Source organism: Scyliorhinus torazame, chromosome 11 (assembly GCF_047496885.1).
Source record: "Scyliorhinus torazame isolate Kashiwa2021f chromosome 11, sScyTor2.1, whole genome shotgun sequence".
Lineage (NCBI taxonomy): Eukaryota > Metazoa > Chordata > Chondrichthyes > Carcharhiniformes > Scyliorhinidae > Scyliorhinus > Scyliorhinus torazame.
In genome coordinates this window covers 148,800,727-148,817,669 of record NC_092717.1, presented here as the reverse complement: position 1 = coordinate 148,817,669, position 16,943 = coordinate 148,800,727, and the positions used below count along the sequence as shown (strand labels likewise).

General features: G+C 42.3%; 1 protein-coding gene across 6 annotated transcripts in view; it reads left to right on the top strand.

Annotated features, from left to right (window-relative positions):
* trappc9 (trafficking protein particle complex subunit 9) overlaps nt 1-16,943 on the top strand; it is a 1,142,468-nt gene that overhangs the window by 657,062 nt on the left and 468,463 nt on the right. For all 6 annotated transcript variants that reach the window (XM_072467873.1, XM_072467875.1, XM_072467870.1 and 3 more), the window contains one exon: nt 763-853. In XM_072467873.1, coding sequence (XP_072323974.1) covers nt 763-853 — 91 coding nt within the window. The remainder of the gene's footprint in view (nt 1-762; nt 854-16,943) is intronic.

Here is a 16,943-nt window from a genome sequence, read left to right as displayed (position 1 = left end):
TAAACCGTGTGACATTTCCTTTCATTATCCCATACTGTGACAAAAGTATTTCCCCTTGTGGTGTGTTGCAATTAGATATTCACCCCACAGATATCATAGGTGTAAAGCCAGGTCCTACTACTGTGATATGCATTATTGATGCTTCTGCTTGCTACTGAGCCAGTTGCGTACCTGAACAGGAAAAGTATTTTATAACTAATCAATTTTATTTGCTCGTGTTACAAATTTTTAGCATTGTTTAATGAAACAGGAATTGGACCAAAATCAATACTGCACCACCAAAGACAGCTCTTTTAAAAAATTAATTAAGGGGATGTGGGCATCGCTGGCTGGGAAAGCATTTATGTCTACCCCCAATTGCCCTTCAATTGAGTGGCTTGCTAGGCCATTTCAGAGAGCATTTAAGAATCAACCACACTACTGAGGGTTTGGAGTCACATGCAGGCCTATCCAGTAAGGGTGTCAGATTTCCTTTCCTAAAGGACATTAGTGATCCAGCTGGGTTTTTATAACAATCAGCAATGGTTTCATGATTATCGTTGGACTTTTAATTCCAGATTTTTATTGAAGTCAAATTTCACCAACTGCTGTGGGATTTAAAGTGAGTCCCCTGGGTCTCTGGATTACTAATCCAGTGACAATGCCACAACACCAATGTCTCCCCTACCTGCAAACGCTATAGTGGAAAACTTAAAAACGTCTAACACTTTATTTCTAAAGCTAATGGGTTTCAACAGCTTGAACTTCCTTAACTATTTGTACCCATCTCTTAATCGAGAAGGAGAAGCAAGTGTGGAAGGAGTTCTCAATCAACTTGTGCAGGAACATTTACAGCTAGCTCCTCTGCAGTGGGGTGAGTACACAAATGTCAGTTTGGAACACTCAGACTAGTAGTGAATCTATTTGAGGAATCTAGAGATTTTCCAGTGAGAACAACCAATATTACTTGCTTTATTTGTTTTACACCTTTAATCTCTGGTGGAGATGTTTGCAACTTTAAGGTTATTTGTTGGAATATGAACTATTTTGTTGATATCAAATGTGTGTTTGGTATTTCTGGTCTTGGGTTTCTAATAATGAAATGGCTGTAGCAGATTGGGCGGTTGATTAGATTATGCCTGCACTTGTAAGTTACTCTTGTTTTTCCTTCGGATAAAGAAATGTGAACAAAGATTTATTATCTAGCATGAGACAATTTTTGCTTAGAATACTGCAGGTGAATTAAGATATTTGGTTTTCAGATATTTGTTTCAAACTTGCTAAGGGAGAGACATGAGGGGTTCTGATAACGTGCGTGTGATAACAAGAAAGCCTGAAAGTGGCATTAGATGTGTTGGAATCAAGCTTTTTCTATCTTTCGTGGTCTTATGTTTAAATTTATTCTGTTTTTTAGTAAAAAACGATTAAGTTTAAAATTATAAGTATGCAAATTTGTCAAAACCAAAAGTAACAGCTATTGCTGATTACATTTCAAATTGACTTTGATTAACTTCAATTATTATTCAATATTGTGAACATTTTAAAGTGGCATTTTGGCTACTGATTAGCAAATTTATGTTTAGTGTGGATAAACATAAGGTAATTCGTGTTGATATGGTATTTATTCTGAGATTAGTGAATATAAAATAGTTTTCTTGATAAAGGAATATGAGATCTTTAAATATGTCTTAGCACTGTAAGATGCTAAGACTGTTAACTGTGAATCTTTTCACATATGGTGAAGGAAAATGTGGTTTGCATTTATATCTAAAGTAAAATGAGGCAAAACGAGTTTCAGGTTTTCAGAGACAGAACATCCAACCGGAATAACCCAAGAAAACTGCCAGAAAAATCTCCCCACTAGTTTGAGTAAATCTGCTGGGGTTTGTACTGTCTGGTGATATAGTATCGGTGTAATATAGTTAAATACATATGTTAGAACGGTGGTACTTTCAACAGTTTAAAACTGCCTGTTTTAAATATTTTTATTCTCCTTTTTCACATTTTCTCTCAAATTTGCACCCACCAACAGTAAACAAGCCGGAATGAATATAATGTCAATCCCCATATCAACAACAATCCCATCATCCCACCAACCCCCCAAACAACTGCCCGCATTTTAACATAAGCACATAACAAAAAGGAAGCAGGAATCACCTATAGTCACCATTAACACATACAGTCCCCCTCCCCCAACCCTCCAACCCCCCCCCCCCCCCCCCCCAATGTTCGATGTTACCCAATTCTTCAAAGTGCATAATGAATAACACCCATGAATTGTAGAACCGCTCCATCCTTCCCCTCAGTTCAAACTTAACCTTCTCAAGACCCAAGAATTCCAACAGGTCCCACTGCCAGGGCACAGGGTGGAGAGTTTGCACTCCATCCCAACAGGATCCGCCTTTCGGGCGTTCAACGAGGTGAAGGCTACAACATCTGCCTCCGCACCCGTTTCCAACCCCGGCTGGTCCGACACCCCGAATATGACCTTTTGAGGGCCCAGGTCCAGTTTCACGTGCACCAGAGATTACCCTAAAAACCTCCTTCCAGTAATCCTCCAGCTTTGGACAGTACCAAAACATATGAACGTGATTTGTGGGGCCCCCTCCGCAATGTTCACACACATCTTCTACCCCCTCAAAGAGCCGGCTCATCCTCGCCCTTGTGAGGTGTGCTCTATATACCACCTTCAGCTGTATCAGCCCCAATCTCACGCACAAGGTGGAGGCATTCACTCTCCGGAGCACCTCACACCAGAACCCCTCCTCCAAACCCTCTCCCAACTCTTCCTCCCACTTTGCTTTGATCCCTTCCAGTGGTGTCTTCTCCTCTTCCAAAATAACCTCGTAAACCACCGACACTACCCCCTTCTCCAGTCCCCCTGTCGTCAGCACCTCCTCCAGCAATGTGGCGGCCGGCTCCACCGGGAAGCTCTGTTTCTCCTTCGTGGCAAAATCTTGAACCTGCATGTATCTAAACATTTCTCCCGGCTCCAGCCCATACTTTGCTCCCAGCTCCTTCAATCCTGCAAACCAACTCCCAAGAAACAAATCTTTTAGTGTCTTAATCCCATTCTCCTCCCATTTCCGAAAATTTCCGGCCCACTTCCCTGGCTCAAATCTGAGTAAAACTGCCTGTTTAATACATGAATGGTATATTCAAAATAAGTTTACTGAAAGGACAAATAGAATTTTTGGAAGAGTGAATGATAAACAAAATCACTTTGGCTATAATTTTAAGCTTTATTATGACTTATTTTTAGTAAGAGAGCCTGTTAGCTCAGTCGGCTAGATGGCTATTGTGCGGGGTTCAGAATCATTCTACAGCATGGGTTTGATTTCTGTTCCGGCAAAGGTAAGATGTAGGTTTGGAGCCTGCCTGCTCACACAGCCCCCAAGAGTGGAAGGCAATGACCAACCAGCACTGACGAAAAACTGCCAACAACAGCTCAGGATGAAGCATCGTCAGGCAATGTGCAAAGGACCTTGATTCTATAATCAAGACATTCAAGATGGAATTGGATTATTATTTGAATCGAAACAGTGTGCAGGGGTATGAGGCAAAGGCAGGAGAATGTTGCTGTCGTAATGTTCATTTGGAGAGCCGGTGCAGAACAGAGGGACCGAATGGCCTACTTCTGTGGCGTAGCAATTCTGTGATTCACTGACCTGCTATCGGGTAGAGCAGTGTTTTTCAAACTTTTTGTCTGGGGACCCATTTTTACCAACCGGCCAACCTTCGCGACCCAACCCGGCCGACCTTCGCGACCCATGCTGGCTGACCTTCGCGACCCACGTTGGCCATCCTGCGCGACCCACCATTTTCTCTTACCTTGTTTGTTGCTGACAAAAATGGAGGAACTGGTTTTGGGTCCCTTTGGCCCCAATGGTCCCTTTGGTCCTTTTGGCTCCCTGAACTTAAAAAAAACAGGCGACCATATAAAAACAAATGTGGTCGAACTGCACATCCGTGCCCGATCATCGGTGCGCATGTGCATAGTTTTGCGCACGCGCACCGATGATCGGGCAGACATGCGCAGTGCGGCCAAATTTTAAAAATCTGTTCCTGGCCATTTTGAAGGCCGCTTGCAGCTGGCATTATTAAAAGCCGGCTGTTGCGTGCAGATTTGCGCGATCGGGAGCGCCGCGACGGACGGCTCCGCGACCCTCCTGACACCTGCCCACCCGAGTTTGACAATGCCAAGGGGTAGAGCACTTTGCTTTACCGTTTTTAGTAAATTTTCAAGTTGTGTTGCAATGATTATGTAGCTTTTATTACTTTGAGTATCACACACATCTATATTTGAGTTGATAAATGGTTGACAATTGGATATTGATTGGGTGTTTAATTTTAGTCAGGTGGTCATTAACTGGGGAGTCACTCTGCTCCTGTATGGAGGAGCAGACTGGGGTTTGGAGGTGCATGTTTGTAATGTATCTCTCTGTAAATAAAAAGCTTATAAATGTGTAACAAATAGGCTGTCGTTAGTTCTATTTGAGTTCCAAAGATGTTATGTTGAACTCGAAGCATTACTGTGTTTCAGTCTCCAGAGATGCTGGCAGACGGGCTGCGTTTTTCCAGCACTTCCTGTTTTTGTTTCAGATCTCCTGCATCCACAGTATTTTGCTTGTATTCTCTTTTTCACTCCCTGGATAACATACCATGGTTAATCAACATATAAACTATGTCACCTAACATGTTGCTCTGTACCCAAAATAATTGTGCTGCCAGATTGCTATTGAAATTTCTACATCACAAAATTATCATTTGTTCCAAATAGGAACCATTGATTGCTTTAAGTACTTCACAGCTTCAATTAACAAAAGGTTAACTGAGACATGTTGCTGTGTAGCAATATACTTGCCAGTCTGTAAACATATCAAGAACATATACAATATTACTAAAAGATCTTTTTATTTTTGGAAGAAAAATACACACCTAAGGCTTTTATTTATTTAGTTGGTCTTTGTCAAAGCTTTCAATTAGGAAAGCAATGTATAAATTAAATTGTGTTGAATTAAATATACTGATAACTTAAAGCATGTAGATGTTTCATTATAAACCTAGGGTAGAGAATTAGATCGTCTTATTTTAACTATTTAAATATCAAACTGCCATTGACAGCATTTGTTATGTTAACTAAATGCAGCATCTAAAGATAGGGGAATGAATAACATGAAAGGGTGCATTATAATCTGAACAATTCAGAACATTTTGGTTTTGCTGCAATCACCTCTACTGCTTTTGTAATATGTTAAGAACAACTAAATTCAGTTATTCTGAGGTATTGTGCATTCATACTGTGCAATGATTTTGTGATCTTAAATGCGACTTGTGTTTTTATAATCATGATGCCTTAATGGTTAATTTTTGGACAGACTCGATTAATGCAATAGCACAGTAAACTAAATAAGTATTTTTTTGTTATATTTTTATTAGTTTCAATAAAATATTAATGTAGTGGTAATATCTAGCTCATATCAGTTTGAGCATCTCATTGTGAACTCTTTTGAAGTGTGACAGCATTGTGACTTGCAATGTGGTAAAACATGGTTTTGTAACAGAGTTTGAAGTGCTGAATTCCTAAGATTTGTCAAGTGATTTTTAAGAGGCATACAGCAAATTGGATATACTTTCTCAGAGAGAGAAATAAGAAAAATCGTGATTTGGATAACTCTTGGCTGGCTATAGAACAGAATGGGTGAATGTGGCTTCCATTAGGATTAAAATCCATTACAGTGACTGATGGAAATGAGGCTATGACAGGTGAGGACCTTGAGAGGATTGTTATCACCAAGGAGGTAGTGATGGGCAAGCTAATGGGGCTAAAGGTAGACAAGTCTCCTGGACCTGATGGAATGCATCCCAGAGTGCTAAAAGAGATGGCTAGGGAAATTGCAAATGCACTAGTGATAATTTACCAAAATTCACGAGACTCTGGGGTGGTCCCGGCGGATTGGAAATTAGCAAACCTGACACCACTATTTAAAAAAGGAGGTAGGCAGAAAGCGGGTAATTATAGGCCAGTGAGCTTAACTTCGGTAGGAGGGAAGATGCTGGAATCTATCATCAAGGAAGAAATAGCGAGGCATCTGGATGGAAATTGTCCCATTGGGCAGACGCAGCATGGGTTCATAAAGGGCAGGTCGTGCCTAACTAATTCAGTGGAAATATTTGAGGACATTAACAGTGCGGTAGATAACGGGGAGCCAATGGATGTGGTATATCTGGATTTCCAGAAAGCCTTTGACAAGGTGCCACACAAAAGGTTGCTGCATAAGATAACGATGCATGGCATTAAGGGGAAAGTAGTAGCATGGATAGAGGATTGGTTAATTAATAGAAAGCAAAGAGTGGGGATTAATGGGTGTTTCTCTGGTTGGCAATCAGTAGCTAGTGGTGTCCCTCGGGGATCAGAATTGGGCCCACAACTGTTCACAATTTACATAGATGATTTGGAGTTGGGGACCAAGGGCAATGTGTCCAAGTTTGCAGACGACACTAAGATAAGTGGTAAAGCAAAAAATGCAGAGGATACTGGAAGTCTGCAGAGGGATTTGGATAGGCTAAGTGAATGGGCTAGGGTCTGGCAGATGGAATACAATGTTGACAAATGTGAGGTTATCCATTTTGGTAGGAATAACAGCAAAAGGGATTATTATTTAAATGATAAAATATTAAAACATGCTGCTGTGCAGAGAGACCTGGGTGTGCTAGTGCATGAGTCGCAAAAAGTTGGTTTACAGGTGCAACAGGTGATTAAGAAGGCAAATGGAATTTTGTCCTTCATTGCTAGAGGGATGGAGTTTAAGACTAGGGAGGTTGTGCTGCAATTGTATAAGGTGTTAGTGAGGCCACACCTGGGGTATTGTGTTCAGTTTTGGTCTCCTTGCTTGAGATAGGACGTACTGGCACTGGAGGGTGTGCAGAGGAGATTCACTGAGTTAATCCCAGAGCTGAAGGGGTTGGATAACGAGGAGAGGTTGAGTAGACTGGGACTGTACTCGTTGGAATTTAGAAGGATGAGGGGGGATCTTCTGGAAACATATAAGATTATGAAGGGAATAGATAGGATAGATGCGGGCAGGTTGTTTCCACTGGCGATTGAAAGCAGAACTAGGGGGCATAGCCTCAAAATAAGGGGAAGTAGATTTAGGACTGAGTTTAGGAGGAACTTCTTCACCCAAAGGGTTGTGAATCTATGGAATTCCAGTGAAGCAGTAGAGGCTCCTTCATTAAATGTTTTTAAGATAAAGATAGATAGTTTTTTGAAGAATAAAGGGATTAAGGGTTATGGTGTTCGGGCCGGAAAGTGGAGCTGAGTCCACAAAAGATCAGCCATGATCTCAGTGAATGGCAGAGCAGGCTCGAGGGGCCAGATGGTCTACTCCTGCTCCTAGTTCTTATGTTCTTATATTCGTCTGTTAAATGTTTACAAAACCACATGTGCAGATTCAGGATATCTGGATGCCATATTGTCATTCAGCTTTCTCATGGATACTGGTTTGTAAATGCTTTTCTAGTTCACTATTCAAAAATATATGGTAGTATTTCAAAATCTTATCCTGTGAATTAATTGTGGTAAATTGTATATTTCTGAATATTTTCCACCATGTAGCAATACAAAAATAATTGCATGTCATGAAATTAAGTTAAACCATCAGATTCAGGAATATATGTAAAGACAGAAGACTAGTGTTATGACTGTACCCTTAAGAAAAGATTGTATTCTAAGGCACTGCTGATAGCGGTCGTTCCTAGAAGTTATTGCATTTGCTGATATGCAAATGAGTTTCAGCAGACATTTTATCAAAAAATTCAATTTGGAAAACCAGCACAATTTTGAGTGACATTTGTGCCTGTATTATCAAGTGTACGCAAAGTGGAAACTCAACCTTTAGGTGTTAAATGTGGCAGTATAGTTAAATCGACATGTATGTATAATTACAATGCTCCACAATTTCTGTAATGCTATTAGCACTGGATAGATTTGATTTCTATGACCTTGATTGTATGTGGGCTTCCCTGGGAGAAAATGAAGTGTAACAACAGAGCAGAAAAATTATTTCCACCACTTTAATTAGTTATGTTATATTGAGTTCAATTATTAGGCTTATGCTCTCATCAGTTTAGTTTTTTTGTTTCCTCTTTGTAGGGATAAAGCAGGGGCGTAACAAAGTAATTACATTATGAATTTACACCAGGTGGTAGTGATTTCCAAGTTATTAGGTTTTTGTTCTGTTGCGGTGTAATTAAAGATGGAAAGTCACCATAGTCCAGGAGAACTATACGCTGCTTTAAGAGACCACTAGAGTCTGTAAGTTTCCAGTAACCAAGGACTTTATTTTACAAACATATTCTAGGAGGACCACAGCCTGATTCTACAGGGAGTCTCTTTGATACAAAGGCTGCATATCTTTTAGTTATTATGCAGCCCAGTACAACCTCCAGTTGCATACTTAATGAGCAGAATTATTCAGGCTGCAGGTGTCCTCAGTTACCTCATTGGAAGACTGGCTATGCCTCCCAGTCTGTGCTCTAATTACCCTAACATTTGTTTTCCCATCCTGTGAACATTATGTTTTATGGCTTGTGATTGTTAGCTGTGTTCTCACAGTACTATACCTATCATGCAGATGTGTTGGCTAATTTCCCATCATGCTTGGAACGAGTTTTGATAACTATATTTGTCTATTCTAAAGCTATTAATACAAGTCCAACCTTTTTTTTCCTAGTCCGTTATCCCACATCAATTCAGTTCACTCTGTAATTGATCTGAGCTTGTGTAACTTTTATACCAATATTTGTAATAAGGACAAGTAATATTGTCCTGTCAATACAGACAATATACTAAACATCTGATTCAATTAGTTATGTTTACATTGGAGGCATAGATTTCATATCATGAGTCTTACACACTTATGTGATCAGATGGTAAGAAGGGTTAATGATGCTGCTTAGCTCAGAATAGCCGAGGTGACTCGTCAACCAATTATTGCTCCATCTGAGAGCATCTTGCACCTTCACTAAAAGGAAGCATTTCATGTTCAAATAATTGCAGGCATGGAATTGCATCCTACCAGTCCAGATATAGTGTATTGGAACAAAAATTAGATATTGCAGACATTACTTGAACATTATGAAATGCTGAATTCAGCAAACGTTTTTTTACACCTAAAATAAACTGAATAATAGAACCTAATAATCCCTGACATTTAAACGGAAAAGGTGTCAGCATTATTTTTCAGTGAAAGCAGCACAGGCTCAGAAATATATTGTGTAAAATCCTTTCTTCGCTGTTAGAACATGTAGTATTTATAATTACTACATAAATTCTTCATAAACTAAATATATTGGATTTTTCTGCAATGTTTGGCAAATAGATTTTCAGAGATCAATTTGAAATCTTGTCAAAAATGCAATTACAACCACTAATGAACTTTGTTAAAATGTTTGGCATTTTCTGTTTAGAGCTGTAGATGAGGAAAACAATTTTATAAAATAATTAGAAGAGGAAATCTCCCTGCATCTGTACACAGGCATACCGGATAACAGCAATCCACACTGCACACCTGTTAATTTAGTTGGGCAGCTTCTTTACAGATATATGCTTTGGCCCATCCTGTTTTTGGATATTTACTGCATTCAGATCAGAATGCAGACCTTAGAAGTCATTCCATTATCACTGAGTGAATTGTTTTTGAGAGATGTCATTTCTGAAAAGTAGAACTCTTTTGGAACTTGGTTACTGAATGAAGCCTACTTACAGTTCTCCAGCTAGGTACCTTCGCACCAACTCAGGAGAGCCCTTATCCAAACTGCAATTTTCCCCCCATTTTTTTGTTTTGGCCTTCATGTGTGAGGTTGCTAATTTTGTATCCGATCATTACCAGTTGAGTAATGTACATTAAGTACTGCATTGATGCTGAATCAACATTTGCAGCTGTTTGTGAGAAGGTTTCAACACCAGGTCACATACATGAAAGTGCATTTAAAAATAAATAAATTTGAAGTACCCAATTCTTTTTTTTCAATTGAGGGGCAATTTAGCGTGGCCAATCCACCTGCCCGGCACATCTTTGGGTTGTGGGGTTGATCCCACGCAGACATGGGGAAAATGTGTAAACTCCACACAGGCAATGACCCGGGGCCAGGATCGAACCTGCCTCGGCGCTGTGGAAAGTGCATTATTTTAATCAGCTGCAATGTTTTAATTTTTTATAAATATGTTGTACATAGTTGATGAAAATACTGCATGTCAGTGGATATCAAAGAAGGATTTGCATTTGTCTCGTGCCTTTCATGATCTCAGGATGTCTCAATGCACTTCACAACAATTAAGTCCTTTTGCAATGTAATCACAGTGATAATGTAATAGTTTATAATGTATAATCTGTAATCAAAAAATGGTCAAAATATTCCATCTTGCAAATAAATAACCAAACAAGTACACTAATCTATAATCAAAATGATAGTTTCATAGAATAGAAATGTACTTTTAAATTCCATGTTGGATTGATTGTTAATTTAGAAACCGGAAATTGCATATAATAATCCTCGGTGTATTTAAGTATACTTTAGTAATTAAATTAGAATGAAATTTGTGAATTTAGTAATTTCAACCTGAGTTGACAAACGTCTTTCAATATTTTTCTTTAATTGCATCTCTGTTTTGCGAAATGTGCTTAACAGTTTACTGTTGATTCACATTGATCTACTAGTATTGTTTTGCTCACAGAAATTTCTATGATGTCACTTTGATTTTCAATGGATCAGCTTACAGGGCATTTTTACATTTGGAAGGAACATTTTGTTCCTTTGTTAACAAATATGCAGTAACTTGCATGGAACTGGCAACCGTAAAATAATCACGAGGGATGAATGCTACAACATTTGTTCTTTCTCTGATGATTATTTTTTACTGAGCTTTGAAGAACTGAAATTCTGCAAGTCTGCTGTGTAAAAAAAACCTGGAACCAATTTTCAACAAGCTGCTGTGTAAAATGATTTGTTTTTACATTTATGGAAAAAACGACCCTCTTATGGACTGATTGGATTAATACTACACTCCTGTATGCCTCACCCGATGCCTGTGTCCATATATTTACATTGTGTACCTTGTGTTTGCTCTATTACGTATTTTCTTTTCATGCACTAAATGATCTGTTTGAGCTGCACGCAGAAAAATACTTTTCACTTTACCTCGGTACACGTGATAATAAACAAATCCAATCCAAATACCATAACCCTTCACAGTCAACACTAAAATTTGGTGTCTGCTTGTGTTTTAGATAATAGAGTACAAGAAGGTTATGCTGAATTTATACATCACACTAGTTAGACCCCAGATGGATATTGTGTACAGTTCTGGGGGACACACTGTAGGAAGGATGTGAACACAATCGAGAGAGTGGAGGTTTATAAGAAGGTTCCAGGGATAAGCAACTTCAGTTATGAGGATAGATTGGAGTTGTTGGGTCTGTTCTCCCAAGAGGAGATTTGATAGAGATGTTCAAAATCATAAGAGGCTTGACAGAATAGATAGGGAGAAACTGTTCCCGCTCGTAAAAGGATCAAGAATGGGAGGGCACAGATTTCAAGTAATTTGCAAAAGAAGCAAATGTGATGTGAGAAAATACTTTTTCACGCAACAAGTGATTTGGGTCTGGAATGCACTGGCTGGAAATGTGGTGGAGGCAGATTCAAAAATAATGTGCAAGGGTAAGGGGAAAAGACAGTAGACGTTGCTCATTTGGAGAGCCGGTGCAGACATGATGGGCTGAATGGCCTCTTTCTACACTAACATTTCTGAAATTTGCAAAGCTGAGTGCCTGGTAATTTTTATCTATATTGACTGATTTGGATTCAACAGAAATGAATTGGGGTAAGAAATTTGTTAGCATAGTGGCAGCATGACTCGGTGCTACTTTCACCAAATGTTTTGGCTTCAACCCTACTCCAGATTAGTGCACAGATTCGAGGTTTACATTTCATTTCAGTTCTGTGGGAGTGCTATATTGTTGGATATACTGTCTTTCAGATGCAAAGTTAATCCGAAGCCCATCAGGTGCAAATAAGAACCCCATGACACAATGCTATCATTCAGAGCTGAGTACAGCATATTCCAGTTGTCAGCATCACCAAAGAAAAAGATGAGCTCGTCATTCATTTTATTTGTTGTTTGAGTATCTTGCCATGCATAAAACTGGCTGGTGTTTGCCTATGTAATAATGAGTGCAGAAGTAAATGAATGATTGTGCAATGCTTTGGGGCATCTGATCAGTCAGTACAAATTTAAATTCAGTTGTAAAGATAAAATGATTGCTGTGCAATTGTTTCAGCATTTACAATAAAACAGTTTAAGATGCTGATTTGGAATTGTATATGAAAGATAGATGCATTGTGTGAATGCCAAACTAAGATTTCAATAAGAAATAAGTACTGGCAAAGCCTTTTTTCAGACTGCAAAAACATTGAGCGCGATTCTGTCGAAAGATTTTGAAGTGTGGAAACGAGCGTGAACTGCTGTGAGCTTCCCGGCAATTGGCCTGGAAAGGCCTACTTAACGAGGCCCCACGGGCTTCACATCACAAATGAAGGCTCGCTAACTGATTCCCCGGGACCCTCCTCGCCAGTCCCCTGCAAACAAGGTCGAGCAGCACATAAAAAACACTTGCACAGCCAACCCCATCAGCTCGCAGCCATGACATCGAAATACCTGGCTCCAAGGTTTGGAGATGCGGATCGGGGAGGCTCCAAGATGTGGTCGAGGCCAGGAGGGATGTCCTGTTCCCCCGGGGTCCCGGAGGTTGAGCCACAGGGCAGCCAGGGCAGTCAGTGCCACCGGAGACGAAGTGGCAGTGGCCGTCAGCTTGGGTAGCGTGATCAGGATGACTGGCCTCCACTGCCGCAATAACGTCAACAACCTACACTGGGCAGCACGGGTGGATTGAGGGCCCCCCCCTGCCCCAAAACAGACCTTCTCTTTCCCCCCCCCCCACACGAGCATCCATCCCGACCCTCCATGTGCCCTCCCACTCCTCCCTTCAACCCCCCCCCCCCCCCCCCCCCCCACCACCACCACCACCACCACCACCACCACCACCACCACCACCACCACTGTGAACCACGTGTATGGCTGACAATGCCCTCTCCGTGTCTCAGCAGGTGAGGTTCTCTCACAATTGCCAGGAGAGGGCCCAGACTGGAGGAGGGATGGAGGGATGCCGAACATAAGAATCAACACAACCTTTGAGAAACGGACCCTGGAGGTGACGGGGTGGCCAAGGACAGAGCGGTCACCAGTACGGAAGAGTACATGCCGCAGAGGTGACAATCCACCAGACACCACCCAGCGGTGTCAAAGCGGTTAATGCCATACAGACTGACCCATCCCTCTCACTAACCACATATTCATTCACCCATAGGTCCTCCAGCTGACACCGACGACCCACCTGGGGTGGCCCCAGCCCCTGCATCCCATGAGACCACCTCGGAGGAGAGCTCTGAGGATGTCACAATCTATGTGTCACTGCCGTCCCCACCCCCACCAGTGTAGGGACAGACCTCGGTGGACAACGTTGGTGGTCAGGCTTCTGGGGCACAAGCCAGTGAGCATCACACAGTTGCTGATGCACATCAGGTGGAGACAGTAACGCCCAGGCAAGACAGCAGTCGGAGGTCTGCTGGATCCCAGGACCCAGCTGAGTCCCAGCCAGATGCTGAACCTATGGACCAGGCAATCCCAGAGTTGATGGAGACGTGAGGGAGCATTCAGAGGGAGATATCAGCGACACTCCAACAGGTCCATTGCAGATTGGAGGAGCCCCAGAGGCTGCAGGAACAGGAGATGTCGCCAGCAATGTGAGGCCAACACTGCTAGGGTGGCGGCCGCAGTGGAGAGCCTGGTGCACAACGTCAGCAGCATTCGTGTAGGTGTCCAAGGCATGGCGCAGTCATTGAGGGCCTCGGCAGAACGTCTGACTCACTGGGGGATGTGACTCAGTACCAGGCTGACCTTGATGAGGTGCTGCGGGACATGTCTCAGATGGGAATAGCCGTGGAGCTTGTCCCAATCGCAGATGGGCATTGCGGAGGTATTGCAGAGCATGGCCCAGTCATGCTCGGGACATCGTCAAGGGCATCAAAACCAAGGTGCAGACATTGGAGAGATTTGCCAGGGCTGGCAGAGCCAGATGACGCTGGGGCAATTGGGGCTCAATCCTGCTGCCCCTCCATCCCAAGTTGAACCCAAGGACCCTATGGGGACTGACTTGAGAGGAGGGGGTGCTGAGTGACAACTCGTCCCATGGAGTGGGGATGGCAGCACCAGTTCCGCTGAGTTCCACCTCCCTGATGAGGCCGCATCTCGCAGTCAGCACATATAATAGGATGGCATGGCTGTGCATGTGCCGCTTCCGGCCGCTGAGCTCCCTGAGGACACCCGCCTGGGGCATTGAAGGCCACGGGACGTTGTAAGCACTGGCTGCCTCCACCTCTGATGTGATACACCTAGACGTAGCGGTAGAGCAAGGAAGAGCAAGAATGGGCACATCGAGGCTGAGGGGCACTGTGAGAGAGGGTGTAGGGAGGGGGTGGTGGGGAGAGCTGGGCGGCATCATCGGGAGAGTGGGGCATTTTTGGACACCTGGGAAACATTTAAAAACCCTTCACAACAACCAGTATGACACTTCAGTCACTTTCTTCCGCAATGCAGGCCGACCTTTGAACCCGTGGCCCATTTCTCCAAGCAGCCCCCTTAACTAAAATTGCTCGCTTAACTAAAATTGCCAATTCAACAGTCGCCTTCAGCCACATGGCCAGATGCCTGAGCATTCGATGGGGCCGGAGGGGCAGACAGACAGGGACAAAGGCGCCCCTGGAACAGGTACACATGATCTAGGGCTTGGCATAATGGAGCCATGCGCAGTTTCCCCCCCAAATGGCGCCAGCGTGACCACTTGCTGGGGAGGCCGCTGAATCACGGGTGACCGTTGGACACAGTAAGTATGCTCCAATAAAGTTAAAATTTTCCTTATTCAGCAGACTCTGTAAATATTCTGTGTTAGAACAGTAACACCAAGAATATTATATGGTGGCAGAGTGTCAAAGAGCTCACATGGAAAAAGCTCTGCCATTATCAGAAAGCTTAGCAGTTCTGAGGTCTCAACTGGGAAATATGGTTGATCTGGCGTCAAAGCTTGGACAAGTATTGCACCATACCAGGCCTCATGAAGGCAAGCAGGTCAGTACACTACTATCTGCAATGGATGGCTTTGCAGATAATATCCCAGTCAGGCAACGAATCAATGAAGAAAAAGCTCTGTAGAATGAAGTAATAAAAGCACTTGATGCCTACTTTAACTGCAAAAGGATACCATTGTTGAATGGACTAAATTAAACATGTGTACCCAAAGTCAAGTGACCTCTTGCAGAGAACTGTGAATATGACGCTTAATAGGTGAATTAATCATGGACAGAATTGCTGTTGGAGTTTTGGATGAATCATTGTCTGACCCCTTGCAGTTGAGGGATGCTTAATCTTAACAAAGGCAATTCAATTGAGCAGACAAGCTGAGGTTAGGAAGCAAAATCGATAAGTGATTCCGGTGAAATGAGAATCAGAACCCAAAAATGGCTACTTAGTGGAATATGTTAAATTTACAGAGACATGGCCATAAGAAAGAAGCTAGCTTCAGTGTGGCAGGAAAAAACGCAGCTGTGGCCATGCCAAAGACGTTGAATGCCATTTTTGCAGGAAGTGTAATTTTTAGGCTATGTGCCACAGCAAGAAGCTTTTACAGAATAAACAAGAAGAAAAGCCTTTGAAAGGTGGCAAAATTCCTGAAGTAGAATACAACAATGATATTGACATGCCTTCCTTGGAGAGATCAGGAACCAAGTGGACGGTAAAGGAATGCTGGAATCTCTAGTAGAGGGAAACAAGACCTGCTTTAAGTTAGACACAGGTGAAACAGAGATGTCTTTCTGATGCTGAACCGTGGTTTGGAGAAAAGTTATTTTCAGCCGTCATGCAAAAATTTACGCTGGTCTTGAGGCATAAAACTCCAGGTCACAGGACAACTGAATGTAACACTTCAACAAGGAGAGAGAAAAATCAAGAAAACCTTATTTGTGATCCCGTTACCAGAGTTGTTCACTTGAAAGCAGAAAGCCTGTATCGATTTACAACTGATTTGTGAGTAGAGGAACTGGAAAGCCAGAAAAATCAGCACACAAACTTCAGAGCTGAATTTCCAGTTTTTCTCAGGGCTAGGAAAGCTAAAAATAGCATAACGCATCAATCTACATTCTGGATCAAAGCCAATGTATCTGTTAATACCCAAAACATTTCCTCATTCACTCTTGCTGAAGATAAAGAAACAAGGGATTATTTCACCTGTGACAGAACCAACAAGCTGGTGCTTTTGGAATGGTCCTAGTGCCAAAACCCAATGCAGCTATCAACATTTGCATAGATCTTAACATGGATGAACTAAACAGTTGAATGCGAAGTTTATCCTATGTTGCCTTATATCTTATGAAGTCATGTATCACGTGGATGATGTCCTGATCCATGGATCCATCCACACAGAGCCTGACACAGGGCATGACACTAGAATGTGAGCTGTTTTACAATGCATACAAGAAGCAGGATTTGCACAAATTCTCACTTCCGGTGCAGCGGCAAGTAACAGGCCGCACTTTAGGTGACTCCCGCACAGGTCCCCATACTTAGGGTTTTTTGCGAGGAATTTCCGGGATCTAACCCATTGGCCCGGCGGAGCAAATGAAAGTGAATCAGGTGATGCTGACGTTGACATCGATTAGAGGCAATGGAGGGAAATTGCAAGTGCCGAGCCCAAACAAAGATTCAACAAAGGTGGCAGGGAAGTGGCCGTGGCCATATGATGGCGGGTATGATAACAAAAGAACTGGAGAAGTTCGGTGGGGAGATGGACGAG